Raw genomic sequence first — 27,500 nt, 5'->3', positions numbered from 1 at the left:
TCTCTCCCGGTCCCGTCCCAGTGCAAGATGTCCCTCCACGGCCGCCGCGGGGAGTGCTGGTGGTTAGTTAAGGTGTGAGGTTAGAGGTGGTTAGTTAAGGTGTGAGGTTAGAGGGTGGTTAGTTAAGGTGTGAGGTTAGAGGTGGTTAGTTAAGGTGTGAGGTTAGAGGTGGTTAGTTAAGGTGTGAGGTTAGAGGTGGTTAGTTAAGGTGTGAGGTTAGAGGGTGGTTAGTTAAGGTGTGAGGTTAGAGGTGGTTAGTTAAGGTGTGAGGTTAGAGGTGGTTAGTTAAGGTGTGAGGTTAGAGGGTGGTTAGTTAAGGTGTGAGGTTAGAGGTGGTTAGTTAAGGTGTGAGGTTAGAGGTGGTTAGTTAAGGTGTGAGGTTAGAGGTGGTTAGTTAAGGTGTGAGGTTAGAGGGTGGTTAGTTAAGGTGTGAGGTTAAAGATGGTTAGTTAAGGTGTGAGGTTAAAGATGGTTAGTTTAGGTGTTAGGTTAATTAAGGTGTGAGGTTAGAGGTGGTTAGTTAAGGTGTGAGGTTAGAGGGTGGTTAGTTAAGGTGTGAGGTTAGAGGGTGGTTAGTTAAGGTGTGAGGTTAGAGGTGGTTAGTTAAGGTGTGAGGTTAGAGGTGGTTAGTTAAGGTGTGAGGTTAGAGGTGGTTAGTTAAGGTGTGAGGTTAAAGATGGTTAGTTAAGGTGTGAGGTTAAAGATGGTTAGTTTAGGTATTAGGTTAGAGATGATTAGTTAAGAGGTTAAAGATGTTTAGTCAAGGTTTTAGGTAAGAGATGGTTAGTTTAGGTGTCAGGTTAGTTAACCGGTAACCCCCTGCTGTCCCCGGTAACACCCTGTTGCCCTGACCACCTCCCCGTTGCCCCCGGTAACCCCCCTCGTTGCCCCCGGTAACGCCCTCTCTCTCCCGGTCCCGTCCCAGTGCAAGATGTCCCTCCACGGCCGCCGCGGGGAGTGCTGGTGTGTGAACGCCGCCACGGGCCGGCCCATCTCCGTCACCCCCGTGGTCCGGGGGGACCCCAACTGCGGCCAGTACCTGGGGACCCCGGAGATGGACTCCCCCGCCGCCCCCCAGATATAGGACGGCCCGGGAGAGAGAGAGAGAGAGAGAGAGAGAGAGAGAGAGAGAGAGACTAAGCCCTCCAGTGCTGCTAGTGTCTGTTGTGTTTTCAGTTACCCCTGCTAGTTTTTGGGTTCGGTGAATTCGGCGAATTCGCGGCGGGCCACTCCGACGGCCTGCGCCGCGGGCCGCACGCGCCTCCAGGACGCGCCGCTCGCAGTGTGGCGGCGGGGGGGGGGGAATGGGCGGAGCCTCGGACCGATGCCAGCGGGCGTGTGCGGGCGCGCGGCGGCGGTTGGACACCGATCGCGCGCCCCCGCGGCGGCGGTTGGACACCGATCGCGCCCCCGCCGGCGGCGGTTGGACACCGATCGCGCCCCCCCGCCTCCGGTTGTTCCACCTTCAGAGTCTGCAGCGTCCTGACGTTACACCTGTTGTTGTTTTGTAATGTTTAATAAAATGTGCGGACCCCCCCCACGGCGCTCATGGTCCAGGTGTGTGCCTCTTTTGGTCAGCAGACTAACACGCAGGTGCCTAAAGGTACGCAACACAATGACCACGCAGTCCCTTCGACGCGGTCGGGAACCTGTTTTGGCTCTGCGTCGGGTTCACGTGTCGCTATGCAATTCATCGCCACAACAGTAGGGGGTGCTATGTTTTTGTTGTTGGGAGTTGGACTCTGAGCGAGCAAACCAACTCAAACACCTTTAAAAATGGCGGTGTTTAGGGAAGTGAGAACCGGAAAAGCGGATCGCCGGGAAATGATGTGGTTAGCGGACCAATCCCTGCCCTTGCTGCGTCGCCTCGAGGCAAGGTTACAATTTTGTGGAGGCGCACGTCAGGCCCTTGCGTTAACCCCCTTGCGTTGCGTCCGAGCATAACTTTATGTGAACTCTCCATGGTTCCTCCTACAAGCGGGATCCTGCTCTTGCGTGTGCACCGCTGAGGTGCTGTTAGAGGGACGCCGTCAGAGCGGGGGTCTCCGGGCGTTTCTGTCCGCTGGCTCTGGTGGAGATGCTCTTTTTGGCTCAGGTCCACATTAATAGTTTCAAACTGACCTGCGGGCTTGATTTCGAAATTATCATTAATCCCCCGGAAAAATCTCATTAGTTGCACAGTGTCTTTTATATCGGTACTTTCAAGGGACAACGAGAAACTTTAACGACTGTGCTTTCTTGCATGACACCATCGGCCAAGTCTTCATCAATGAGTTATATGGCGTGTAACTGTTCTGAGTGATAAACGTTTTCAAATTTGCTTTTGTTTTCTTGACATAAACGACTTGCTGTCTCCAACGCATTCCTTCATAACTCCCCTCAGAGAAAGACTTGCTTGCCTTTACTAGTTTGCATGCGCCCGCAGATAAGTGCGTTTCGGGCTGACGTCTTGAATTGTGGATGGACAAACACAAATGTTTTGCTGATAACCATCCTGTCAATCTCACTCTATCGTAAAGCATAATAATGCACAAAGAAATCTTCAAAAAATAAAAAATAATAATAATAATAATTCTGAAAACTGCAGAAACAACAGTGAGCCATTTGGAAACAAAGTATGAATGTAGTTTGGTTGTTTATTATTATTGATTAATTGATTTGGGATGAACGGTCTGTATTCTTCTCCTTCTTCTTATTATTATTATACCGGCATCACTGCAAAGTGCTGGAGATAGAATAATCAAACTCACATACTCTGTATTCATTCATAGTCAAACACAAATAAAAATAGTAATGCATTACAGTTCAGTCCTAAGTCTATGCAATTGAGGTTTAATATCTGTCAGGTGCTAACAATATATCACAGTTACACAGCATCACACTGTTGAAAACAGAACAATTCTATGGAGGAAATATTTTGACCGAAGACGAGGACGCCACTGTTCGGCCATTGTTAGCTTAGCCGCATCAGAAGCTCTGGCTCTTCTTTGTCTTTACTATAGTTAGCTTAGCATCTCCGATGATAACTCTGGCCATAGTTAGCTTAGCATCTCCGATGATAACTCTGGCCATAGTTAGCTTAGCCACACCAATGATAACACTGGCCATAGTTAGCTTAGCCTCACCAGGTCGTGGTTAGCCTAGCTTCACCAATGATAATTCTGGTCATAGTTAGCATCACCACCAATGAAAACACTGGCCATAGTTAGCTTAGCCTCCCCAAAGATAACTCTGGCCTAGGTGCAGTGGAAAGTTACACAGTGGGGCCAACACACTCTGCGACATGCAAAGCTGCATTCAAAGCAGGAGGGCCAGAGGCCACTGGTTTCCATATGAACTGGGAGCCCTGGTGCTGGGAGCAGCTGCGCCATGCAGTGGTTTGCATGTAGGACCTGCACGCAAACGACCGAGAGCGTGGGGGAGTCGGGGAGGGAGGGAGGGAGGGAGGGAGGGAGGGAGGGAGGGAGACCGGAGACTCACCGTCGGCGAGGAGCTGACATTCCCTCTGATATATTTTCGAGATATATAAAAAGAATAAAAATAAAATATATATTGTCCGTATAGTGGATATATTCCCGTGCTTTAGATATATTCCCCTTTCAATAGATAAACGACCCTTGGTTCTTCTATGTTAGTTAAATCTGGGTTAACTTGTCCTGTGCTTTCTGCGGTGACACGACACTCATCAAGTCTTATCACAGGGGTCACCAACAGGGCGCCCGCAAGGACCACATGAGGCGCCCGCGAGGACCACATGAGGCGCCCGCGAGGACCACATGAGGCGCCCGCGAGGACCACATGAGGCGCCCGCGAGGACCACATGAGGCGCCCGCAAGGACCACATGAGGCGCCCGCGAGGACCACATGAGGCGCCCGCGAGGACCACATGAGGCGCCCGCAAGGACCACATGAGGCGCCCGCGAGGACCACATGAGGCGCCCGCGAGGACCACATGAGGCGCCCGCGAGGACCACATGAGGCGCCCGCAAGGACCACATGAGGCGCCCGCGAGGACCACATGAGGCGCCCGCGAGGACCACATGAGGCGCCCGCGAGGACCACATGAGGCGCCCGCAAGGACCACATGAGGCGCCCGCGAGGACCACATGAGGCGCCCGCGAGGACCACATGAGGCGCCCGCAAGGACCACATGAGGCGCCCGCGAGGACCACATGAGGCGCCCGCGAGGACCACATGAGGCGCCCGCGAGGACCACATGAGGCGCCCGCGAGGACCACATGAGGCGCCCGCGAGGACCACATGAGGCGCCCGCGAGGACCACATGAGGCGCCCGCGAGGACCACATGAGGCGCCCGCGAGGACCACATGAGGCGCCCGCGAGGACCACATGAGGCGCCCGCGAGGACCACATGAGGCGCCCGCGAGGACCACATGAGGCGCCCGCGAGGACCACATGAGGCGCCCGCGAGGACCACATGAGGCGCCCGCGAGGACCACATGAGGCGCCCGCGAGGACCACATGAGGCGCCCGCGAGGACCACATGAGGCGCCCGCAGGGACCACATGAGGCGCCCGCAGGGACCACATGAGGCGCCCGCGAGGACCACATGAGGCGCCCGCAGGGACCACATGAGGCGCCCGCGAGGACCACATGAGGCGCCCGCAGGGACCACATGAGGCGCCCGCGAGGACCACATGAGGCGCCCGCAGGGACCACATGAGGCGCCCGCGGGCCTGTTCTGAAAACAGCACAGCTCATTCTCGAACAACTCTTTCCCGACTTCTTTAAGTCGTTGTTGATAATTATTGTGAGAAATCATTAACATGATCAGTTTCCTCACATATATGAGTACCATTAATCGATATTAATAATACATAACGAAAGGCAAACTGAGCAAATTGGTTATTTCAGAAGAGTGTATCAATCTGGGTGCCCTTCGTGTGACTCGGTACCCATGAAGGTTCAAAAAGGTTGGTGACCCCTGTCTTACGTGTTGACGGTAAGGTGCGTGCGGTCGCGCCCGCTCTCACCGACCGAGGTGTCTTTTTGGCGGGAACATGAACCCTTCGGCGGGGGGGCGACTTGGCTCGTTACGTGGCGGGAAAGTTACAACCAACTGCCCTCCATTCAACCTTTTGACCTTTCCATCTACAGCGGCCCTGATGAGAGGGGAAGGCCCCCCTGCTGAGGAGCACCTCACGGCTCCTGCTAACAGCTAGCAGCTAGCCCTGTTTATAGCCAAGTGCACCGAAGTGTCGATGAAGAGGAAGAGGGTCAGGTTCCCAGACATGCACACGACTCGTCTTCACGTGAATCACCGTGAAGCCTGCGACTCAGACCTTGTATCTTTAAGTCAAATACAAAAATAGATATGTTTCCTTTCTATCGGTTACAGAGATATAGAGATAATGTATAAAATACTCATACAGTTGGGGATTAACATCTGAGTGCTGGTGCATGATGGGTAATGGAGTGATGCATCGTTTGATGCATGATGGGTAATGGAGTGATGTATCGTCAGGTGCATGATGGGTAATGGAGTGATGTATCGTTTGGTGCATGATGGGTAATGGAGTGATGTATCGTCAGGTGCATGATGGGTAATGGAGTGATGTATCGTTTGGTGCATGATGGGTAATGGAGTGATGTATCGTTTGGTGCATGATGGGTAATGGAGTGATGCATCGTTTGGTGCATGATGGGTAATGGAGTGATGCATCGTCAGGTGCATGATGGGTAATAACTGGTCTTTTGAAACCAGGTCACCTGGTGCCGTGTGGGTGTGAGGTGTTTGTGTGTTCTAGGGGCGGGGCAGTCGATCTGCAGTCTTCATGCTGATTGGGTGAGGAGGGAGGGGTTCTGCGCCAGTCCGAGCGCTCTCATTCGTTGCCGTTGCTGTCGTCGGGATCCTTGCACTGTAGGTCTCCGCCGCTGTAGACACTTCCCACAAGTTTGATGCCCAAGGGGTCCACACACCAGCAGATACCCCTCTTCCTCCCCCGCGATGGTTTGCACTGAGAGGAGGAGGAAGATAAGGAGGATGAGGAGAAAGGGGGTACAGGTAACGCAGGAGGTACAGGTAACTAGAGGTACAGGTAACCCAGGAGGTACAGGTAACTGGAGGTAGAGGTAACTCAGGGGTACAGGTAACTCTGGAGGTGCAGGTAACTCTGGAGGTTCAGGTAACTCTGGAGGTTCAGGTAACTCTAGAGGTACAGGTAACTGGAGGTACAGGTGACTGTGGAGGTTCAGGTAACTTAGGGGTACAGGTAACCCAGGAGGTACAGGTAACTGGAGGTACAGGTAACTCTGGAGGTTCAGGTAACTTAGGGGTACAGGTGACTGTGGGGGTTCAGGTAACCCAGGAGGTACAGGTGACTGTGGGGGTTCAGGTAACTTAGGGGTACAGGTGACTGTGGAGGTACAGGTAACTTAGGGGTACAGGTGACTCTGGAGGTACAGGTAACTCTAGAGGTTCAGGTAACTTAGGGGTAAAGGTAACTCTGGAGGTACAGGTAACTCTGGAGGTACAGGTAACTCTGGGGTACAGGTGACTGTGAAGGTTCAGGTAACTCAGGGGTACAGGTGACTGTGGGGGTTCAGGTAACTCAGGGGTACAGGTGACTGTGGGGGTTCAGGTAACTCAGGGGTACAGGTGACTGTGGGGGTTCAGGTAACTCAGGGGTACAGGTGACTCTGGAGGTTCAGGTAACTTAGGGGTACAGGTGACTGTGGGGGTTCAGGTAACTCTGGAGGTACAGGTGACTCTGGAGGTTCAGGTAACTCAGGGGTACAGGTGACTGTGGGGGTTCAGGTAACTCAGGGGTACAGGTGACTATGGAGGTTCAGGTAACTCAGGGGTACAGGTGACTGTGGAGGTTCAGGTAACTTAGGGGTACAGGTGACTGTTGGGGTTTAGGTACCTGCTTCCTCTTGTAGAAACCCTTCTTGTCACAGTTGGGGAGGTAGAGGGAGAGAGCCGCGACCCGAGAGGAGACCCTCATACTCTGGATCACTTGATCCAGTCTGGTCCTGCAGGGGCCCTGCACACACACACACACACACACACACACACACACACACACACACACACACACACACACACACACACACACACACACACACACACACACACACACACACAGAGGCACGCACACACACACACACACACACACACACACACACACACACACACCCACACCCACAGTCACACAGGCACGCACACATACACACACACACACAGGCACGCACACACACACACACACACACACACACACACACACAGGCACGCACACATACACACACACACACAGGCACGCGCACACACACACACACACACACACACACACACACACACACACACACACACACACACACACACACAGAGGCACGCACACACACACACACACAGAGGCACGCACACACACACACACACACACACACACACACACACACACACACGCACACAGAGGCACGCACACACACACACACACACACACACAGAGGCACGCACGCACACACACACACACACACACAGTCACACGGGCACGCACACATACACACACAGAGGTACGCACACAAACACACAAAGGCACACGCAGGCACACATTCAGGCCCGCACACACACACACAGGCACACACAAACACACAAATATTTACACATATGCTTGCACACATACATCCACTATTTTTTCAAGGAATAAATGACATGCGTGTGTGGTGTGCTCACGTGTGCGTGTGTGTTTGTGCATGTGGGTGCATGTCTGCCTCTGTGTGCATGCGTGCGTGTTTGCCTGCATGTGTTTGCATGTGGGTGTGTGCGTGTGCGAAGCACACAAATAAACACGTGCATGAGTACGTGTGTGTATGCGCACGCCACGATATTGACCACGCTAAGTATGCGCCGGTCGAACGTGCCCGTGTGTAACATCTACATGAGGGTGTGTGTGTGTGTGTGTGCAATGCCATGTGTGTGCGGCTAAGTAGCGCGACGTACAAACTGTGGCTGGGGTTTCTCCGGGGCCAGGGGCCGGGGGTCCAGGCCGCCCCCCCGAGAGGCGCCCTGCCGGGCCAGCTGTTTCCCCCGCTCCCGGGCTAGCTTCATGGCCTGGGCCTTGCGGCGCCCGACGTGGTCGCGATCCCCGTACAGCGGCACCCTCGAGGGGGCCCCGAAGAGCAGGGGCCCCCCTAGCTTAGCATCGCCCGGAGATACGCCATCTGGGGGAGCGGGGGGAGAGAGAGGGAGGAGGGAGGGGAGGAGGAGGGAGGGGAGGAGGCAGGGGATGGGGTAGAGAGAGAGGAGGAGAAAAGGGGGAGGGAGGGGGAGGGAGAGATGAGGAGGGAGAGAGAGGGAGGAGTGGAGGAGGGAGATGGGGGAGAGGGGATCTAATTAAATTGAATAATCATAAACACATTAACCGATACAATAGGTTCCCTCACACTCTGAGCTTGGTCCCCTAATACTAATAATCACAATGATAATAACAATTAATAACCATAACCATAATATTGATGATGTGATTGTATGTTGGCCTGTTAACACACTAACGGGAAACCGACCGTTCGGCCGTTGGTTTGGGAGGCACCGCGTTCACGGAGGTTCCCCGCGGAGCCGAGCCACTCACCGTCGCGCGGCCAGAGTTGACGTTTGAACGGCGCCTCGGCCCGGCACGCGCCGCGGCCGTGGAGCAGCGCGCGCAGGGGCTTCTCCTCGCCGGCCTCCGGCAGGCACCGGAGCCCCCGCGCGCACGGCCCGGTGTACACGCCGCAGGGCCGGCCGGCCTCCAGCGCGCACGTCAGGCAGCAGCCGCAGCCGGGCTCCTTCACGGGCTCCCGGCAGCCCGGGGCCACGGGCGCGCACAGCGCCAGCGTCTTGGGGTCGCACGCCTCGCAGGGCACGTAGGAGGCGCGGGACGGCGCCGCGTGGAGCAGAGCGGCGAGCAGGACCAGGGCGAGCAGGGGCGGCATGGCACGAACCTGAGAGGGGGGGACCCGCCCGGATACTCCCACAGGCGCGTCTACACGTCCGGCGGGCTGCGCGCGAGGGTCGACGACGTCCGCAGGCGGGGGTCCTCGTCCAACCTCAGTCAACGCAGGGTGGGGGGGGGGGGGCAGAGCGGTCCGCGGCGCGTTTGGATAGTCTGGAAGCCGACGGCGGAGTCCTCTCGCGTGCTTCCTCCTCGCGCGGCGGGCTCTGTGTGTTGTGGCGCGCACCGCCCCCGCGGCCCGTGGTTAACAAAACCGCCCCGGGGCTCGCGTGCATCGGCGCGTGACGGGGGAGGCGGGCCGTGACGCTGATCTCACGGTGTGAGGAGGAGGAGGAGGAGGAGTAAGGTGAGTCGGCGGTATAAGGTGAGGAGGAGGGAAGCAGGTGTTAGGTGAGGAGGAGGAGGAGCTAGGGGAGGAGGAGGTGAGGAGGAGGAGCTAGGGGAGGAGGAGGTGGAGCTAGGGCAGGAGGAGGTGAGGAGGAGGAGGAGCTAGGGCAGGAGGAGGTGAGGAGGAGGAGGAGCTAGGGCAGGAGGAGGTGAGGAGGAGGAGGAGCTAGGGGAGGAGGAGGTGAGGAGGAGGAGGAGCTTGCGGAGGAGGAGGTGTTAGATGAGGAGGAGGTGGTGAGGGCATGAGGGCTGCGTTCCACTAACCTTGCAGATGTTAATCTCTGCTTGCTGAACTCAGCCCTTCCTGGAGATCCGGGGTTTGATAATGGAGAGATCACCGTGGAAACCGGCTGATATCTGAGCAGACTCCCAACACCTCCCTCATGGCCCTGCCTCCCCTCCCCCGCCCCCCATCTCACTTTCCTCACCCCCTCTGAGAGCAGTTGAACACACTTTGCATCTCTCTCTCTCTCTCTCTCTCTCTCTCTCTCTCTCTCTCTCTCTCTCTCTCTCTCTCTCTCTCTCTCTCTCTCTCTCTCTCTCTCTCTCTCTCAATATTTCAACTTTCAGGACAAATCACATAATGTTTCCCTTTTCTCCACTACAATAAGTCTATGGAGTCTACGTGTTGGAGGAAATGACTTGTATAGCCTATTAAAAAAATAACTTGAAATCTGGAAATGTTTCAAGGCTCGGTTCTAACGGGTCCACGGACCAGCTCCGGCCCGCGATCCAGAGTCCTGGAAGCACTTAGAGCACAGGTTCTCCTCGGTAGTGTCGGAGAACCTGTGCTCCCATACAGGAGGCACCCCAGACCTAATGGGTCGGCCGTAACAAGCGGTTTGTTGTGGTTTCTCTGTTTCCGCACGCTGCGGGCTGCTCAGGTGACTCGGGTGTGGGAAGGTCGCGGTGGAAGGTCGTCCCTGGCTGCACCGACACCTGGCTGGTGTCTGTCCACAGCACCCGACGTTCAACCATCGCCACGGAGCCACGATGGGGGCACCATGACGATCTGACGACGCAGCCATTCTGCAGTGACTCTGACTGAGAGACACACGTCATTGAGGAACAGATAGGGGTTCATTTCTGCGTGGTTTGTCAGAATCCTGCGCACACACGCCGGGCAACGAGTGTGCAGCCTACGAGAGGTTTAATTACACCAAATGTGCACTAGATGGCGATATTTCCACCATCGCGTCTAATGTGTACAACGTCGTCGGATAACCGAAATGCTCCTCGTTGAAAGTCTGTTCCTCTCCTCTGACTACAATCAACGCAGCTTCCGTCACAGATGCCATTTTGGGATTTAAAATACAACCTGGTTTAAGAATATATACATATACATATACACACACACAAAAGGCCTATTTAATGCTTCATGAATTTAAAATGGGATCGACAACAATGAGTGAAACGGTGTGAATGGTTAAGAAAGACAGAGACTAGAGGGCCAACTGATTTGTATTGCTTTAATCTATTTTTTTTCTTCTGTAGAACAGGTAAGCCATGACATTAGGATGTAAATAATGACCAATGGAGCACACACACCCGCCTCGCTCCTCCGTTCAAAACAGGGATAACTTTATCAAAAGCCAAGAAGGGTCAAGGAACGTTTCATTCCTGCGACATGCCAGTGGTTGGATTCTTTACAGGTCGTCGGTATAGCTGTGTTTAATGTTTTATCATGGTTCCTACTTTGATTCGCCTAATTGTTAAAGGTTGCCTGCATTCGCATGCGGATAGAGGAGGTCTTTGGGTCGCTACTGTCGGCCTTCTTCTTAGCTTTTGATGATGTGTGATGATGCAAAACGCATCGACAACTCAACCTCGTTTGGCAGATTTTCCTTCTTTTTTTTTTAAAAGAATAAATAATAACAATAAATAAATAACCCCAAAAATACACGCGGTCGCCTCTTGAGACTTTCAGCGGTGTGCCGAGAGGGCCTGGAGCCCGCGGCGCACTCCGAACCAAACGGGAGCCGTCCTCGCCGCCGTGGCGCCGGTCAACGTCGCACTGGCGAACCCCTTTCCACCGACCCCCCCCCCCCGCTGAGAGACACAAGAGAGCGTAACACACGGCAAAGAATATGGATGAGTCCTGCCCGGGAGGCCCGGGGGGAGGGGTCGTCCCCGACAGTCGATGGGGGGGCCGTACCGGGCGCCGGACTCCCCGACCGACACTGAACGCAACATGCAGCTCCACGGTAACACTGTACGTTTGAATCTTTGGCAAACGATAAGGTGGTAGCATGGGTCTATACGGCTGTTTCCTATTGCATTGTGGCTTGGCTTTTCAAACCGCTTCATTCGTCCACTAGCATGCTGTCCTATCCCTAAAACTAGCAACAATCCCGTTTGGAGTGGAAATACACTTCTTCTTCTTTTTTTTCTTTTTTTTTTAATTAGCTTGTTAAAAACACATCGCCATCGTTTGAACGTTCGCTCCCGCCGCTGCCGCGTTTTCCGGTGAACTCAAAACATGACAGTCGCCGACCGGCACTCAAATAAAAAGAAAGCATAAATGTACAACGTAATGTACACGGTATATCCAAACACATTTCAAAATCCTCGGACTTTGAAATCATTAGCCAAAATAAGTATATATATTTTTTTCTCCGCCCCATGGGGTAAACCTCATAATCTAGACTGTACAATATATGTATATATGAGTAACCATGAGAAACAGATGCAACAAAAATAAATATTTTTTTCACTATGTCACCTTCCAAAGTCGAACATCTATGTACATTTGTATCGATAGCAATGTCCTTAGCTTATTGTGAGTGTAGACCTAGCAGGCTCCGCCTCTCCGCGGCGGACTAGCTCCTCCGCATACTCGTCTAAAATGTAAATATTGAACGACATGGCAACTACAGACGTCGGAGGGGAGGGGGCTGGGGGCGTCGCCTTGGCAACGGAGGGGAGGGGAGGGGAAGAGGGGGGGCGAGACGGGCAGCAACCGTGGAGAAAAATATTGCATCGCATATCGCCACGTGACTACCTCAGCGACGGCATGACTAACTATTTTTTAGTTTTTAAAGTTTGTTTTTTAACTCGATTTTTTTTCCTCATAGAGAAGAGAGAGTAGAAAAAGTTGTTCGTTTTTTTTGTCTATTTCATGCAGTCGGGGGACGGGCCAAACAACACGGGGGTGTGATGCTGGGGGGGGGGGGGGGGGGGGGTTACCCCGAGAGAGGGGGGGGGGGGGATGCAAGCTGGGAGGTGGTTGTGTTGGAGGGGTGGAGGGGTTGTCATTTTCGGACTAAAACATGCAGGACTGATGGTGTGTCCGGGTGGCGCCATCTTGTGGACGGGCGGCAGGACAGCGATCCACCCCCCTCCCTCCCCCCTCCCTCCCCCCGCTGAGCGAGGGAGGGGAGGGAGGGGGGGAGGGCAGCAGAGCTGGCGCTGCATTGTTCTGAGAGCCAAGAGTCCATTTTTTTTTTTGTGTTTGTTCTTTTGTTTTTTCTTTCCGTGCAGAAGAGCCCTTATTTTTTTTTTTAACACACGACCGGCCTGGGAACGAGGGCTAGAGGTCAAAGATCAAGTCAACATGCATAAGGTCTTCAGAGGTCAAGGTCAGAGGTCACACTCCTCTACAGGACGTCGTCGAGGACATCTTATATTTATTTTTTTATTTTATTTTTTTCAACCTGAAGACCAATGTCCATGAACTCGCGTTCTGCCTCCATTTTGTTTTTTTCTCTCTTGTCGACGACGGAAGGCGGGAAACCGTCTCCACCGGGGAAACAAAAATGGCTTCTTCTTTTGGAAAACATCACATCCTGTGTTTTCTTTTTCTTTTTTTGACTGCCTTTGGTAAATCCGTACTCTCGTCCGTCCGTCGACGAGCCTAGCCCTGCGTTTAACCTCGCGGCTAGCTAGCTAGAGGCTAGCTAGCATCTTCACCTCAGGGTCGCTCCTGGGACGGCCTCCCGCCCGGTCGACCGCCAAACGCCTGGAAACGGAAACACCCCGTCAACGACCGCACGAACCAACGAGGGGGAGAACGGAGGGGAGGAGGGGGAGAGAGAAGGGAGGAACAGGAGGAGAGGAGTCCTTCGATTGGGCGGGACAAAAACAGAAGAGGGGCGACGAGGGAGACAAATGTCCGCCGGGGGTGTTCAGCGCTTCATCATCCTGGAGAGGAAGGACAGGATGGCGGGAGCCGGCTGGGCGGGGTCCAGCTCGGCGAACAGGTGGCTGACGTTGTCCGTGGTGCTGCCCTGTTTACGGGCCACGAAGCCAAAGAGCCTGGAGGAGGAGGAGGAGAGGGGGGGAGGAGAGGGGAGGAGGAGAGGTGGGGGGGAGAGGGGGAGGAGGGAGAGGGGGAGGAGAGGAGAGGGGGAGAGGGGGAGGAGAGGAGAGGGGGGGAGGAGGAGAGGGGGGGAGGAGAGGGGGGGAGAGGAGGGGGAGGAGAGGGGGGGAGGAGGAGAGGTGGGGGGGAGAGGGGGGGAGGAGGAGAGGTGGGGGGGAGAGGGGGAGGAGAGGAGAGGGGGGGAGGAGGAGAGGGGGGGAGGAGAGGGGGGAGGAGGAGAGGGGGGGAGAGGAGGGGGAGGAGAGGAGGGGGAGGAGGAGAGGTGGGGGGGAGAGGGGGGAGGAGAGGTGGGGGGAAAAGGGGGAGGAGAGGGGGGGAGGAGGAGGAGAGGAGGGGGGGAGGAGGAGAGGGGAGGGGAGGAGGAGGAAAAGGGAGAGGAAGAGGGGGAGCGAGGGTAGAGGAGGTAGGAAAGTAAGTAAGGGAGGAGGGGGAGGAAGAGAAGGAGGAAGTAGAGATTAGGAGCAGGGCTGACACTGAGCCTCCACAGTTACGCCGTCTGGGTGGGGGTTGGGTGGGGTCACCTACCTCACAGAGCCTCCTCCCTCCTTCTCCCACCTGCAGGGAGACAAACAACCACACGGGCCAATCAGAGACCAGCCTCCGTTCCTCACAGCCACTCACAATGAGGGGGGAACAGGAAGTGATCCCAGAGCCCAGAGCGGAACTCGGGGAAACAGAAAGACAGCAGGAAGAGGTCCCAACCCGCTTCCTGTCCGCAGGGAGACTTACTTCCTGTCCTGCGGGTCGACGTCACAGTAGGTCACCGTGGTGATGGGGTAGTGTCGCCTGAAGAAGAGCCTGGGGGCGGAGCCGGGGGAGGGGGGCGGGGTTACTTATCCATCATCAATCAATGCATGCTGAGAACCGCCAGTTGGTACGTAATGAGTGTGTGCAATGAAGAAATACCAGAGAGAGAGAGAGCGACAGACAGACAGACAGACAGACAGACAGACAGACAGACAGTCAGTCAGACAGACAGACAGACAGACAGTCAGTCAGACAGACAGACAGACAGACAGACAGACAGACAGACAGACAGACAGACAGACAGACAGACAGACAGACAGTAAGGAGATGGGCCGCAGAGGGAGGGGCGGGGCTGGTCGCCGTGGCGACGGGGCCTCACTTCCTCTGGCTGTCGGTGAGCGTGACCCCCTGGGGGGACACCCTGAAGTGGACGGGCGTGGCGGCGGGGAGGGGGTTGGTGCTCAGGGTGCGGCCCACCGCCGTGGAGATGGCCTGGGGGCCGGTCAGGGACTCCATGTCCACCGAGTTGATGTAGAGGACACTGCAGGCTGGGGGGGGGGAGGGGGGGAGAGGGGGGGGGGCGAGGGGGGAGGGAGGGAGGAGAGGGGGGGCGAGGGGGCAGGGAGGGAGAAGAGGAGGGGGAGGGAGGAGGGAGGAGGGGGCAGGGGAGGGCGGAGGGGTGGGAGGGGGGCGGTTATTCACCCAACAGCACTCTCCACCGCAACCAATTTCCTCACACGTTCACAAACACTTATTCAACCGTTCGCACCCTTTCACACGCACACACTGGCCTAGTCCCACACACAGACACACACTGGCCTAGTCCCACACACAGACACACACTGGCCTAGTCCCACACACAGACACACACTGGCCTAGTCCCACACACAGACACACACTGGCCTAGTCCCACACACAGACACACACTGGCCTAGTCCCACACACAGACACACACTGGCCTAGTCCCACACACAGACACACACTGGCCTAGTCCCACACACAGACACACACTGGCCTAGTCCCACACACAGACACACACTGGCCTAGTCCCACACACAGACACACACTGGCCTAGTCCCACACACAGACACACACTGGCCTAGTCCCACACACAGACACACACTGGCCTAGTCCCACACACAGACACACAGATCCACCCGTGCACACACTCATTCACACACTCGCCCACAGATTCACCCGTTCACACCGACGGCGGTGTCAAGCATGCAAGACAACTGGTCGGCAGTGCCAGGCGACCGCCAGACTTTAGCGAGGGGGAACCGGGAATCGAACCGGCGGCCCGCCCCCCCCCCCGGCTCTGTCAGCGGGCGCGGTGGGGAGGACGTGGGATGCAGGAGGCTGGTGGAGCGGTGGCACCAAGCTTTAGCTCTGGCTAAAGCTTCTGCAATGCATCATGGGGTTTTTCGTCATGTGACTCTGGCGATGGCAGTACACATGCGTCCGTGCGTCCGTGCGTCCGTGCGTCCGTACGTCCGTGCGTCTGTGCGTCCGTGCGTCTGTGCGTCCGTGCGTCCGTGCGTCCGTACGTCTGTGCGTGTGACGAGCATTGGCATCGTAGTCTGTGCACGGTGTCGCGTCCCGACGCGTCGCCGAAGAGGCCGAACAGCGCTTTGTTTTCCGGAGAGTTCGGAAAAGCCCGATCTTAGGGAACAGCCCGGGTTTTTTATTTTTAAACTCCGCCCAGACATCCGGCGGTCAACCAATCACAGAGTGACTTTGAGATCACGTGTCACTCTGTTGGGTTACGGCAAGAAAAATCGCTTGAGACTCGTTGCAAGGCGACAAATTATCCGACCAGGAATAACTACATTCACAAACAACTGAGTCATGCGATTAATGTCGGACTATTCTCGAACACGGTCGTTTGGACAAAACTGAATTGAATAGATCCCATTTTAACCGTAAATCGGATCATAGATTTAACCCTTTTTAAACAGCAGTCAATCTACTGATCTTTGGCAACGACGGTTTGGAACCGTTTAGAGTTTAACGAGAGTTAGCGTAAGGAAGTTAGCGGTAAAGACAAACAGAACAACAGGTCCGGTCAAAAGAAACACACGGGTTTGTTAAAGGGCCCGTATTACAGCACCGGGTGGGAGTGTGATCGGGCCAATCACAAACCGTTGGCAAGTCGGCCCCGCCCTCACCTTAGTGACATCACAAGTGGGCGTGTCAACACAGATGTACGATGGGTCTACCAGCCTACCCAGTGGACCGTAGCCACCGGTAGGCTGACGTATCCATCGTACATCTAGGCAGCCCACTTTGTGATGTCACTAAGGCAGACGGCGGGCCGACTTTCAAACGGCGTGTAGTTGGCTGATCGCGGCCCCCGCCCATCGGTGTAACGGGGGCCTTTGACTCAGACACGGCGCCCTCTTTGGGCTGATGCGCAGCGGCGGCGTTACGGGGGCCTTTGACTCAGACACGGCGCCCTCTCTTGGTGGATGCGCGGCGGCGGCGTTAGTTCACATTAAAAACTCATGCAGTTTTCAATGGGCAGCAGCAGCAGCAGCCGCGGCGTGAGAGACGCTAGCTCAGGTATTTACCGTACGCTTCCTCCGGCGCCTTCTGAGCTACTGCAACGCAAGGGGGGGGGACATGGGGGTCAGTCAACGAGAGGCTAACCGCTCACCGCTAACCACAAGTAGCCTACCTGGAACCGCCAATGGCTAATGGCTAACGGAGCGCTGCAAACCTCAACATGCTAACTTGTAACGGCCAACATCTAATTGCTAATGGCCAATTGCTAACTACTAATCGTAATCGCTGATAGCTATCTGTTCACGGCTTGCCACTAGTTGCTTAATGCTAACAACTAATAGCTTACTGTTAGCCCCAAGTGGCTAACGGCATGGGGTTAATTGTTAACAGCTATTAGCTTACTTCTATATGCTAAGGGCTAACCAGGAATAGCTAGCGGCCGTGGGAGGCACCAGAAGCTGCTCCATACGATGTATGATCAGTGATCACTGGAGCTACCCTTAGCCTCGACCGCTGGCCGTTACAACCTGGAGAGGACATTGTGAAGGAGTGAGGAGCCATGAGGAGCAACAGGCAGGGGCCTCACCTGCTCCCTGTTTGAGGAGGTCCACCACAGAGTCAGTGGGCATGGCCAGCTCCAGGGCCTCCTCGTTAGGGTCTATAGGAGAGGAGAGAGGAGAGAGGAGGAGAGGGAGGATAGAGGAGAGGGGGTGAGGAGAGGGAGGAGAGGAGGAGAGAGGGAGGAGAGAGGAGGAGAGGAGAGGAGATAGGAGAGAGGAGAGAGGAGAGAGGAGAGAGAGGAGAGGTGAGAGGAGAGGAGAGGAGATGACGAGTGAAGAGGAGGAGAGATTGAAGAGCAGAGGAGAAGAGAGCAGAGGAGAAGGAAAGGTGAGTATAAGTCTTTGTGTGTGTGTGTGTGTGTGTCTCTCTCACCCTTTGTTGGGATCATCAGGATGCAGGGCAGAGCCAGCGGCGTCATGGCGTGTTGATACACGAGAGCAGAGAGACAACCTGCTCACAGATACACACACACACACACACGCAGATACACACACACACAGGCGCACACGCACACATACACACACACACACACACACACACACAGACGCTCACACAGATAAACATGCGTGCACACACACACAGATACACCCACACACACTCAGACTTGCGCACACACACACACACACACACACACACACACACACACACACACACACACACACACACACACATATAAACATTTGAATAAAACCTGAATGCAGGCACATAATGATGTCATTGTGAACACTACATAATCATCACATTGACGAAGAGGAGAAAAGAAGAGGAGGAGAAGAAGGAGGGAGGGAGCAAATCAGAAAATAGATGAGGAGGAAGAGGAGCAGAGGAGAGGAGGAGGAGAGAAGGAGAGGAGATGAGAGAGGAGGAGAGGACGAGAGGAGATGAGGAAGAAAGGAGAGGAGAGAGGAGGAGAGTAGGAGAGGAGGAGAGGAGATGAGGAGCAGAGAGAGGAGGAGAGGAGAGGAGAGGAGGAGGAGAGGAGAGAGTAGAGGGGGAGAGAGGAGTAGAGGAGAGGGAGGAGAGAGGAGGAGGAGAGGAGGGGAGGAGAGAGGAGGAGAGGAGAGGGAGGAGGAAAGGAGGAGAGGAGGAGGTCAAGGAGCAGGAGTGACCGACCGAAGTAGGGTTCGTTGGGACACCCTTTGAGGCGCACGCCCTTGGAGCTGGTCTCGATCAGGAAGTGACGCACCAGCTCGCTGATCAGGTCCACGCCCACTGCCAACAGGAAGCCACACACACAACCAATGAGACGTCATCCCTTGGAGTCCCGCCTCCTACTCATTACCCACCAACAGAAATAACGTCGTTACCACCGAAGCGTCGAACGGTAATGACATCAATACAGTTGGAGGGTAATGACATATTACTACCCTTACCAGCGGTAATGATGTCATCACAGCTCGTCAATAATAATAACAACGTCACCTTAAAGGATCGTTGAAGCGTCTTTCCTTAGCGTTTAGTCAGTATTCAAACAGCTCTTATCATGCCTGCCACTTCGGTAACTTGCGGTCCATTCCCTTCAGTGAGGCGCCTTCCCCAGCAGACTATTGGAACGCGTCCCGGTCGGGTCCCTTCCCTTCCTCAGCAGACTATTGGAACGCGTCCCGGTCGGGTCCCTTCCCTTCCCCAGCAGACTATTGGAACGCGTCCCGGTCGGGTCCCTACCCTTCCCCAGCAGACTATTGGAACGCGTCCCGGTCGGGTCCCTACCCTTCCTCAGCAGACTATTGGAACGCGTCCCGGTCGGGTCCCTACCCTTCCCCAGCAGACTATTGGAACGCGTCCCGGTCGGGTCCCTACCCTTCCCCAGCAGACTATTGGAACGCGTCCCGGTCGGGTCCCTACCCTTCCCCAGCAGACTATTGGAACGCGTCCCGGTCGGGTCCCTACCCTTCCTCAGCAGACTATTGGAACGCGTCCCGGTCGGGTCCCTACCCTTCCTCAGCAGACTATTGGAACGCGTCCCGGTCGGGTCCCTACCCTTCCTCAGCAGACTATTGGAACGCGCCCCGGTCGGGTCCCTACCCTTCCCCAGCAGACTACTGGAACGCGTCTCTCCCTCTCTCTCTCTCTCTCTCTCTCTCTCTCTCTCTCTCTCTCACCCGCTTCTCTCTCTCTCACCCGCTTCTCTCTCTCTCTCTCTCTTTCCAATCTCTCTCTCTCTCTCTCTCTCTCTCTCTCTCTCTCTCTCTGTCTCTCTCTCTGTCTTTTTCTCTCTCCCTCTCTCTCTCTCTCTCTCTCTCTCTCTCTCTCTCTCTCTCTCTCACCCGCTTCTCTCTCTCTCACCCGCTTCTCTCTCTCACCCCGCTTCTCTCTCTCTCACCCGCTTCTCTCTCTCACCCGCTTCCTCTCTCTCCCCCTATCCCTCTCCCCCCTCCTCTCTCTCCCTCTCTTCTTCTCTCACCCGCTTCTCTCTCTCTCTCTCTCTCTCTCTCCCCCTCTCTCTCTCCCTCTCTCTCTCTCTCTCTCTCTCTCTCTCTCTCTCTCTCTCTCTCTATGGAACGCGTCCCGGTCGGGTCCCTTCCCTTCCTCAGCAGACTATTGGAACGCGTCCGGTCGGGTCCCTACCCTTCCCCAGAAGACTATTGGAACGCGTCCCGGTCGGGGTCCCTACCTTCCTCAGCAGACTATTGGAACGCGTCCCGGTCGGGTCCCTACCCTTCCTCAGCAGACTATTGGAACGCGTCCCGGTCGGGTCCCTACCCTTCCTCAGCAGACTATTGGAACGCGTCCCGGTCGGGTCCCTACCCTTCTCCTCAGCAGGACTATTGGAACGCGTCCCGGTCGGGTCCCTACCCTTCCCCAGCAGACTATTGAACGCTCCGGTCGGGTCCCTACCCTTCCCCAGCAGACTATTGACGCGTCCCGGTCGGGTCCCTACCCTTCCCAGCAGACTATTGGAACGCGTCCCGGTCGGGTCCCTACCCTTCCTCAGCAGACTATTGAACGCGTCCCGGTCGGGTCCCTACCCTTCCTCAGCAGACTATTGGAACGCGTCCGGTCGGGTCCCTACCCTTCCCCAGCAGACTATTGGAACGCGTCCCGGTCGGTTCCCGGGTCCCTACCCTTCCCCAGCAGCCTAATGGAACGCGTCCCGGTCGGGTCCCTACCCTTCCCCAGCAGACTATTGGAACGTGTCCCGGTCGGGTCCCTACCCTTCCTCAGCAGACTATTGGAACGCGTCCCGGTCGGGTCCCTACCCTTCTTGGTGGGCTGGGCGGGGGGGGGGGGGGGGGGGGGGGGGTTAGGGTTAGTGGTCCCTACCCTTCTTGGTGGGCTGGGCGGTGGGGGGGGGGGGGGGGGGATAGGGTTAGTGGCTCCTACCCTTCTTGGTGGGCTGGGCCGTGGGGGGGGGGCAGGCCACCTTCATGGCGAGGCCGTAGGCGCCGCGGAACGAGTGGCTGTCCCGGATCACGAAGGCACCGGGCTCACGGTCCTTCAGCAGCAGGATGGCTGGGGGAGATAGGGGGAGAGAGGATTGGATTAGGGTTAGGGTCAGGGTTGGGGTTGGGGTCAGGGTTTAGGGTTGGGGTTGGGGTCAGAGTTAGGGTCAGGATGGGGATGGGGTCAGAGTTAGGTCAGGGTTAGGGTCGGGATGGGGATGGGGTTGGGGTCAGGGTTTAGGGTTTAGGGTTGAGGTTGGGGTCAGGGTTAGGGTCAGGGGTTAGGGTTTAGGGTTGAGGTTGGGGTCAGGGTTAGGGTCAGGTTTAGGGATGGGGTCAGGGTTTAGGGTTTAGGGTTGAGGTTGGGGTCAGGGTTAGGGTCAGGGTTAGGGTTGGGGTCAGGGTTTAGGGTTTAGGGTTGAGGTTGGGGTCAGGGTTAGGGTCAGGGTTAGGGATGGGGTCAGGGGTTAGGGTTTAGGGTTGAGGTTGGGGTCAGGGTTAGGGTCAGGGTTGGGGTTGGGGTCAGGGATTAGGGTTTAGGGTTGAGGTTGGGGTCAGGGTTAGGGTCAGAGTTAGGGTCAGGGTTGGGGTCAGGGTTGGGGTCAGGGTTAGGGTTGGGGTCAGGGTTTAGGGTTTAGGGTTGAGGTTGGGGTCAGGGTTGGGGTCAGGGTTTAGGGTTAGGGATGGGGTCAGAGTTAGGGTCAGGGTTGGGGTTGGGGTCAGGGTTAGGGTCAGGGTTAGGGTTGGGGTCAGGGTTTAGGGTTTAGGGTTGAGGTTGGGGTCAGGGTTAGGGTCAGGGTTGGGGTTGGGGTCAGGGTTTAGGGTTTAGGTTGGGGTCAGGGTTAGGGTCAGGGTTAGGGTCAGAGTTAGGGTCAGGGTTGGGGTCAGGTTGGGGTCAGGGTTAGGGTCAGGGTTAGGGTTGGGGTCAGGGTTTAGGGTTTAGGGTTGAGGTTGGGGTCAGGGTTAGGGTCAGAGTTAGGGTCAGGGTTGGGGTCAGGGTTGGGGTTGGGGTCAGGGTTGGGGTCAGGGTTAGGGTCAGGGTTAGGGTTGGGGTCAGGGTTTAGGGTTTAGGGTTGAGGTTGGGGTCAGGGTTGGGTTCAGGGTTTAGGGTTAGGGATGGGGTCAGAGTTAGGGTCAGGGTTGGGGTCAGGGTCAGGGTTGGGGTCAGGGTCAGGGTTGGGGTCAGGGTTGGGGTTGGGGTCAGGGTTGGGGTTGGGGTCAGGGTCAGGGTTGGGGTCAGGGTCAGGGTTGGGGTCAGCGTTAGGGTTGTGGTATGAGGTCAGCGTTACCTTGCTCTCTGGTGATGTCGGGTTTGTACCAGTACTTGGAGGTGTCCTGTACAAACTTGACGTTCATCTTGATGTCCGGCAGCCGTCTGAGGGAGCACAAGAACCACTGAGACCCCCTGCAGGGCATCACACAGAAGACACTCACCAGAACTCTCTCTCACTCTCTCTCACCCGCTTCTCTCTCTCTCTCTCCCTCTCTCTCTCTCTCTCTCTCTCTCTCTCTCTCTCTCACCCGCTTCTCTCTCTCTCACCCGCTTCTCTCTCTCTCACCCGCTTCTCTCTCTCACCCGCTTCTCTCTCTCACCCGCTTCTCTCTCTCCCCCTATCCCTCTCCCCCCTCCTCTCTCTCCCTCTCTTCTTCTCTCACCCGCTTCTCTCTCTCTCTCTCTCCTCCCCCTCTCTCTCTCTCTCTCTCTCTCTCTCTCTCTCTCTCTCTCTCTCTCTCTCTCTCTCTCTCTCTCTCTCTCTCTCTCTCTCTCTCTCTCTCTCCCCCTTCCCTTGTCCCTTACCATATATGGAGAACTTGGAGAGGTCCGACAGTGTGTGTGTGTCCCCCGGGGTGGGCGTGGCCTGTGTGTTGTCCAGCGCGCCCCCATTGGTCCGCTCGGGCTGTTGCCGGGGAAGTATCTCTTGTCGGGCAGGTCGGGGGACACCGGGAAGGCGGGCGTAGGCCGGGGGCGTGTCCTGTGAGCTGCTGGCGCGCCGCCGGCCTACCAGAGGGCTCGGTGGCACCCCCGCCCCCGCCCCCCACCGGGGGCCTCGACCAATCAGGGGGCTGGTGGGCTGCGGGGGCGGGGCCTCCCGGTTGCTGTTGCCGGGGGCGCGGCGCTGCAGGGCGGGGCTGGGGGGAGTGTTGGTTGCCACGGTGCGGTGCAGAGTGTTGGGGCTGCCGGGCACGCTGTGGACCCCCACCACCTTCACCTGGGCCCCCCCCGAGGGGGAGGCGGCCCGCGCCGGGGGGCCCCCGCCTCCAGCTGCCAAAACAGACACAGGTCACGTTGGCCGACCAATCACACGGCAGCTTTTTGGTATTGGCGAAGGTCGGAGAAAACTGATCAATGTTACGACGTCAACACAGATAGGGGCGGGGCTAAGGTAAGACTGACAAATCAGGGCTGTGGGCGGAGCTACTGTTATACTGACCTATCAAGGCTGTGGGTGGAGCTACAGTAATACTGACCAATCACAGATATGTCCGGGTCAAAGGTACTACTGACCTATTAGAGATATGGGCGGGGCTAAGGTGATACTGACCTATCAGGGCTGTGGGCGGGGCTACAGTAATACCGACCAATCACAGATATGGCCGGAGCTTCTCTAAAACTGACCTTTCAGGGCTGTGGGCAGGGCTAAGGTGATACTGACCTATCAGAGATATGGGCGGGGCTAAGGTGATACTGACCTATCAGGGCTGTGGGCGGGGCTACTGGAGGAGAGAGGGAAGTGTGAGAGTTGTCCTCTTGAGTCGGCAAAACCTGAAGAAAACAAACACACACAGACATTAGAGACATCAAAAAGTGTGGTGGAGAGAGAGAGAGAAAGAGAGAGAGAGAATGGGGGAGGAGGGTGAGGCTGTGGGGGAGGAGGGGGAGGTTGTGGGGGAGGAGGGGGAGGTTGTGGGTGCGATTCTCACCTCTGTGGAAGTCAGGGCTCACAGCTGCAGTGTCAAACTCCTCAGGATCAAAGGCTTCATGGTAGCCAAGTAGTTGACCCTGAGAATAGCACACACACACACACACACACACACACACACACACACACACACACACACACACACACACACACACACACACACACACACACACACACACACACACACACACACACAAGCACACCGATTAATCGTTTAACAGGTTTAAGAACACCAGGTAATTTGAACACTTCACATTCGATCATAACCCGAACCCTGACCCTTTTTGATCACTTTAAACCACTTCAAACCTTTGTCACAATTTCAAACCATTTTCGACCATTCTGTTTCACAGCTACTCTGAATCACTGTAAACCGTTTCAGAGCCAGCCTGAATCAATCACTGTAAACCGTTTTACAGCTGTTCTAAATCACTGTCAACCCTTTACAGCTGTTCTAAATCACTGTAAACCCCTTTACAGCTGTTCTAAATCCCTGTAAAGGGTTTCCGGCGCTGCGCCTCACCTCCCGGGCCAGGCCTCCGGCGTTGAAGGCCAGGGCGTTGGAGAAGTCCGGGCTGCGGGTCCCGGGGCCGCGGGGGCCGGCCGGCTCGTCGTGCCCGCTCTGGTACTGGCCCTCGCTGGTGGTGCGGCGCCGGGCCGTCTCCGGGGCCCCCTCGGGGGTCATGCCCCGGGAACGCTGCCCTGGAACACAGCACCGTCCGTCAGGACAACACCACCTCTGGGGCCCCATAGGGCTGCCTGGGGTCCACGCTGGAGAACCCCTAGTGGGGCCCCACAGGGCGGCCAGGGGTCCACGCTGGAGGACCCCTAGTGGGGCCCCACAGGGCGGCCTGGGGTCCACGCTGGAGGACCCCTAGTGGGGCCCCACAGGGCGGCCTGCTGGGGTCCACGCTGGAGGACCCCTAGTGGGGCCCCACAGGGCGGCCAGGGATCCACGCTGGAGGACCCCTAGTGGGGCCCCACAGGGCGGCCTGGGGTCCACGCTAGAGGGCCCCTAGTGGACCGCTAGTGTAACATACGTGTTGTGTAACGCTAGTGTTACTTTAGTCTTGTACTGCGTAAGAGTAACGTTAGATTAGTCTTGAGTGTAACGTTAGATTAGTCTTTTGTTAAGCTAGTGTAACATAAGTGTTGTGTTACGCTAGTGCAACATTAGTGTTGTGTTAAGATAGTGCAACATTAGTGCTGTGTTACGCGAGTGTAAGATTAATGCTGTGTTACGCTAGTGTAAGATCAGTCTTGTGTTAAGCTAGTGTAAAATTTGTGTTGTGTTACGCTAGTGTAAAGTAAGTGTTGTGTTACGCTAGTGTAAGATTTGTGTTGTGTTACGCTAGTGTAACATTAGTGCTGTGTTACGCTAGTGTAAGATTAGTCTTGTGTTAAGCTAGTGTAAAATTTGTGTTGTGTTACGCTAGTGTAAAGTAAGTGTTGGGTTACGCTAGTGTAAGATTAGTGTTTTGTTACGCTAGTGTAACATTATTCTTCTATTGCGTAAGAGTAACGCTAGTGTAACAAAAGTGTTACTCAAGTGTTGCTTACGTGTCACGCTTTTGTTACGTAAATGTAACACTGTATTACGTTAATGAAAACCTTAGGCAGAAGTAGTGGAAACTCTAGGTAACATTAGTGCAAAATGAGTGTAAACTTTGGTGTAAACATTTACATAATTTGAAGGTAGAGGAGGAGATATGAGTAAAGCAGGTGTAAACAAAGACAGAAAGACAGGACGAAGTGATATATAATGACGTGGCAAGGTAAGGGAGATATGCAAGCAGAAGCAGTGGAAGCAACTGTTGGTCTAATCTGCATCCATCTGGAATCTGAACCGCCGCTGGGAGGGAGGCTGAGAGGTTTACTCTGTCATAGTTACTAACACTGAGTAGCGTAGCCCCCGGGTGCATCACTAAGTTCACAACAAATGCACTCTTGTGGGATTCAAAGCTGTCGTACAAGGTATTTCGGACAAAACCCTGAACTCCGCAGAGAGTGGGTTTGACCGTCGATCCTGGAGCTAAAACAACCGGCAAACTATTGCCTTGCTAACCAACCTTAAAATAACGTATAATACCATAAGTAGAAAGTAAAGATCACAGGGATCCCCCCCCCAGGCTTATTATTATCACACGCTTCCTCGGAGATGGCAGCAGGGGTTCATTTGATTCCAAACACACCTTTTCACACTGGTCTTCCCTGTGTCTTAATCGTCTTACCCTGATATGTCTGTGATTAAGTGTTTCTCTCTTGATGTCCTCTTAGTTTAAATCACTGATTTCAAGTGTTTTTAAATAATTAAATGTTTTATTTAGCTAATGCGCTCTATCTAGAGTACTTTGGGCAGTGCGAGCTGTGTATAAAATGTGCTCTATAAAATAACTTTCTGTCCTTACTTACTCTATTCATGCCTAGCCATTATCCTGGTACTTTTCCACCATGGTTAAGAGTTCTTTGTAGCCTCTGGACTAAAGACACCAAGGTGGCTGGAACCACATGACTGAAAGCCTCCAATCAGAGGGATGAGGTGCGTGTCATGTGACAAACCGGAGAAGGAGTAGGAGCGATGGCGGTCGGAGGGCTGAGGAGTCACACTGGCGTTCAGACCCCGAATACGAGCGTTGTACTCTGCTCCCCGCCAGGAGGAGGTGGGAGGAGGAGGTGGGAGGAGGTGGCAGGGTGTCAGGTGATGAAGGAGGAGGTGGGACAGGAAGCGGAAACCAGAAGCGTGGGATAAGAGATGAACGGAGCAGGAGGAGGAGAGAGCAGGAGGAGGAGGGGGAGGAGAGAGCAGGAGGAGGAGGGGGAGGAGAGGAGGAGGAGGGAGCAGGAGGAGGAGAGGGAGGAGGGAGGAGGAGGAGGAGGAGGAGGAGGAGGGAGCAGGAGGAGGAGGGGAGGAGAGAGAAGGAGGAGGAGGAGGAGGGAGGAGGAGGAGGAGAGGGAGGAGGAGAGGGAGGAGGAGGAAGAGGAGGAGGAGGAGGGAGGAGGAGGGAGCAGGAGGAGGAGAGGGAGGAGGAGGAGGAGGAGGAGGAGTCATCGAGAAACTCAAGAAGAAGACACACAAATCATAAAATGAACAAAATCAAGACGAGGGTGATGGCTGCGAAATAGATGGAGGTTATGATTTGGAAACCTAGCCTACAACGACTACTCCTTTTGAGCATCATGACATACACACATCCACCACCAGGGAGCGCCTGTGAGCATCGGCCCACATCCGTAGTTGATGTAGGAGTTCAGGGAGTGCACACGCACGACACTGGCTGACATGATACTAGAAGGAGACCAGTTACGTTAACGCCTTTCCCCGGCACTATGAACAGAGGAGTACTGGGTCAGGGTCAGGCAGGGTCAGGGGTCAGCTGGCTGGAGGTCAGACTGCTGTATTACAGTTTGAACCCGGGACCTTTTGGCTCAGGGTCAAACGAAGCCACTAGAGACAGCTCTCCTGCACCGAATTATACGTCTGTCCATCAATGTTCATTACAGTACTGAATGCTGCAGCTTGTGCTGTCAGTATTAGAGTAGCTCCGCCCACAGCCCTCGGAAGTCAATATAACTGTAGCCCCGCCCATATATCTGATAGGTCAATCTTACAGTAGCTCCGCCCGTATCTCTGATAGGTCAGTATTACCTTAGCTCCGCCCACAGCCCTGATAGGTCAGTATTACCTTAGCTCCGCCCACAGCCCTGATAGATCAGTATGACTGTAGCCCC

At 55.4% G+C, this 27,500-nt stretch overlaps 5 protein-coding genes and 1 long non-coding RNA gene across 7 annotated transcripts in view; 2 read left to right on the top strand and 4 right to left on the bottom strand.

Annotated features, from left to right (window-relative positions):
- Positions 1-1,380, top strand: part of igfbp2a (insulin-like growth factor binding protein 2a) — a 9,025-nt gene extending 7,645 nt beyond the window's left edge. For both annotated transcript variants that reach the window (XM_060050876.1, XM_060050875.1), the window contains one exon: positions 926-1,380. In XM_060050876.1, coding sequence (XP_059906859.1) covers positions 926-1,084 — 159 coding nt within the window. In that variant the 3' untranslated portion in view covers positions 1,085-1,380. The remainder of the gene's footprint in view (positions 1-925) is intronic.
- Positions 1-27,500, bottom strand: part of LOC132456516 (uncharacterized) — a 91,980-nt gene that overhangs the window by 39,556 nt on the left and 24,924 nt on the right. The gene's annotated exons all lie outside the window — the stretch shown is intronic.
- LOC132456507 (insulin-like growth factor-binding protein 5) lies at positions 5,543-9,197 on the bottom strand. Its single transcript, XM_060050874.1, has 4 exons — positions 8,587-9,197; positions 7,959-8,179; positions 6,886-7,005; positions 5,543-5,976 (listed from the first exon to the last, which is right to left on the bottom strand). The coding sequence occupies exons 1-4, from the start codon at positions 8,927-8,929 to the stop codon at positions 5,842-5,844; spliced, it is 819 nt and encodes a 272-aa protein (XP_059906857.1). The 5' UTR covers positions 8,930-9,197; the 3' UTR covers positions 5,543-5,841.
- Positions 12,723-22,291, bottom strand: LOC132456506 (tensin-1-like). Its single transcript, XM_060050873.1, has 9 exons — positions 22,140-22,291; positions 20,792-20,920; positions 18,581-18,679; positions 17,840-17,917; positions 17,493-17,564; positions 14,781-14,949; positions 14,384-14,452; positions 14,180-14,209; positions 12,723-13,590 (listed from the first exon to the last, which is right to left on the bottom strand). The coding sequence occupies exons 1-9, from the start codon at positions 22,264-22,266 to the stop codon at positions 13,461-13,463; spliced, it is 903 nt and encodes a 300-aa protein (XP_059906856.1). The 5' UTR covers positions 22,267-22,291; the 3' UTR covers positions 12,723-13,460.
- LOC132456619 (tensin-1-like) lies at positions 22,645-27,053 on the bottom strand. Its single transcript, XM_060051026.1, has 8 exons — positions 26,971-27,053; positions 26,331-26,557; positions 24,295-24,473; positions 23,773-23,851; positions 23,542-23,614; positions 23,468-23,499; positions 22,793-23,113; positions 22,645-22,661 (listed from the first exon to the last, which is right to left on the bottom strand). Exons 1-8 carry the CDS (start codon positions 27,051-27,053, stop codon positions 22,645-22,647), a joined length of 1,011 nt encoding a protein of 336 aa, XP_059907009.1.
- LOC132456618 (tensin-1-like) overlaps positions 27,099-27,500 on the top strand; it is a 13,932-nt gene continuing 13,530 nt past the window's right edge. Inside the window, exon 1 of the mRNA XM_060051025.1 lies at positions 27,099-27,123. Coding sequence (XP_059907008.1) covers positions 27,099-27,123 — 25 coding nt within the window. The remainder of the gene's footprint in view (positions 27,124-27,500) is intronic.

The sequence above is a fragment of the Gadus macrocephalus genome, chromosome 4, assembly GCF_031168955.1.
Source record: "Gadus macrocephalus chromosome 4, ASM3116895v1".
NCBI classification, from domain to species: domain Eukaryota; kingdom Metazoa; phylum Chordata; class Actinopteri; order Gadiformes; family Gadidae; genus Gadus; species Gadus macrocephalus.
The sequence above is the reverse complement of the archived record's forward strand: the minus strand, read 5'-3'. Positions and strand labels throughout refer to the sequence as shown.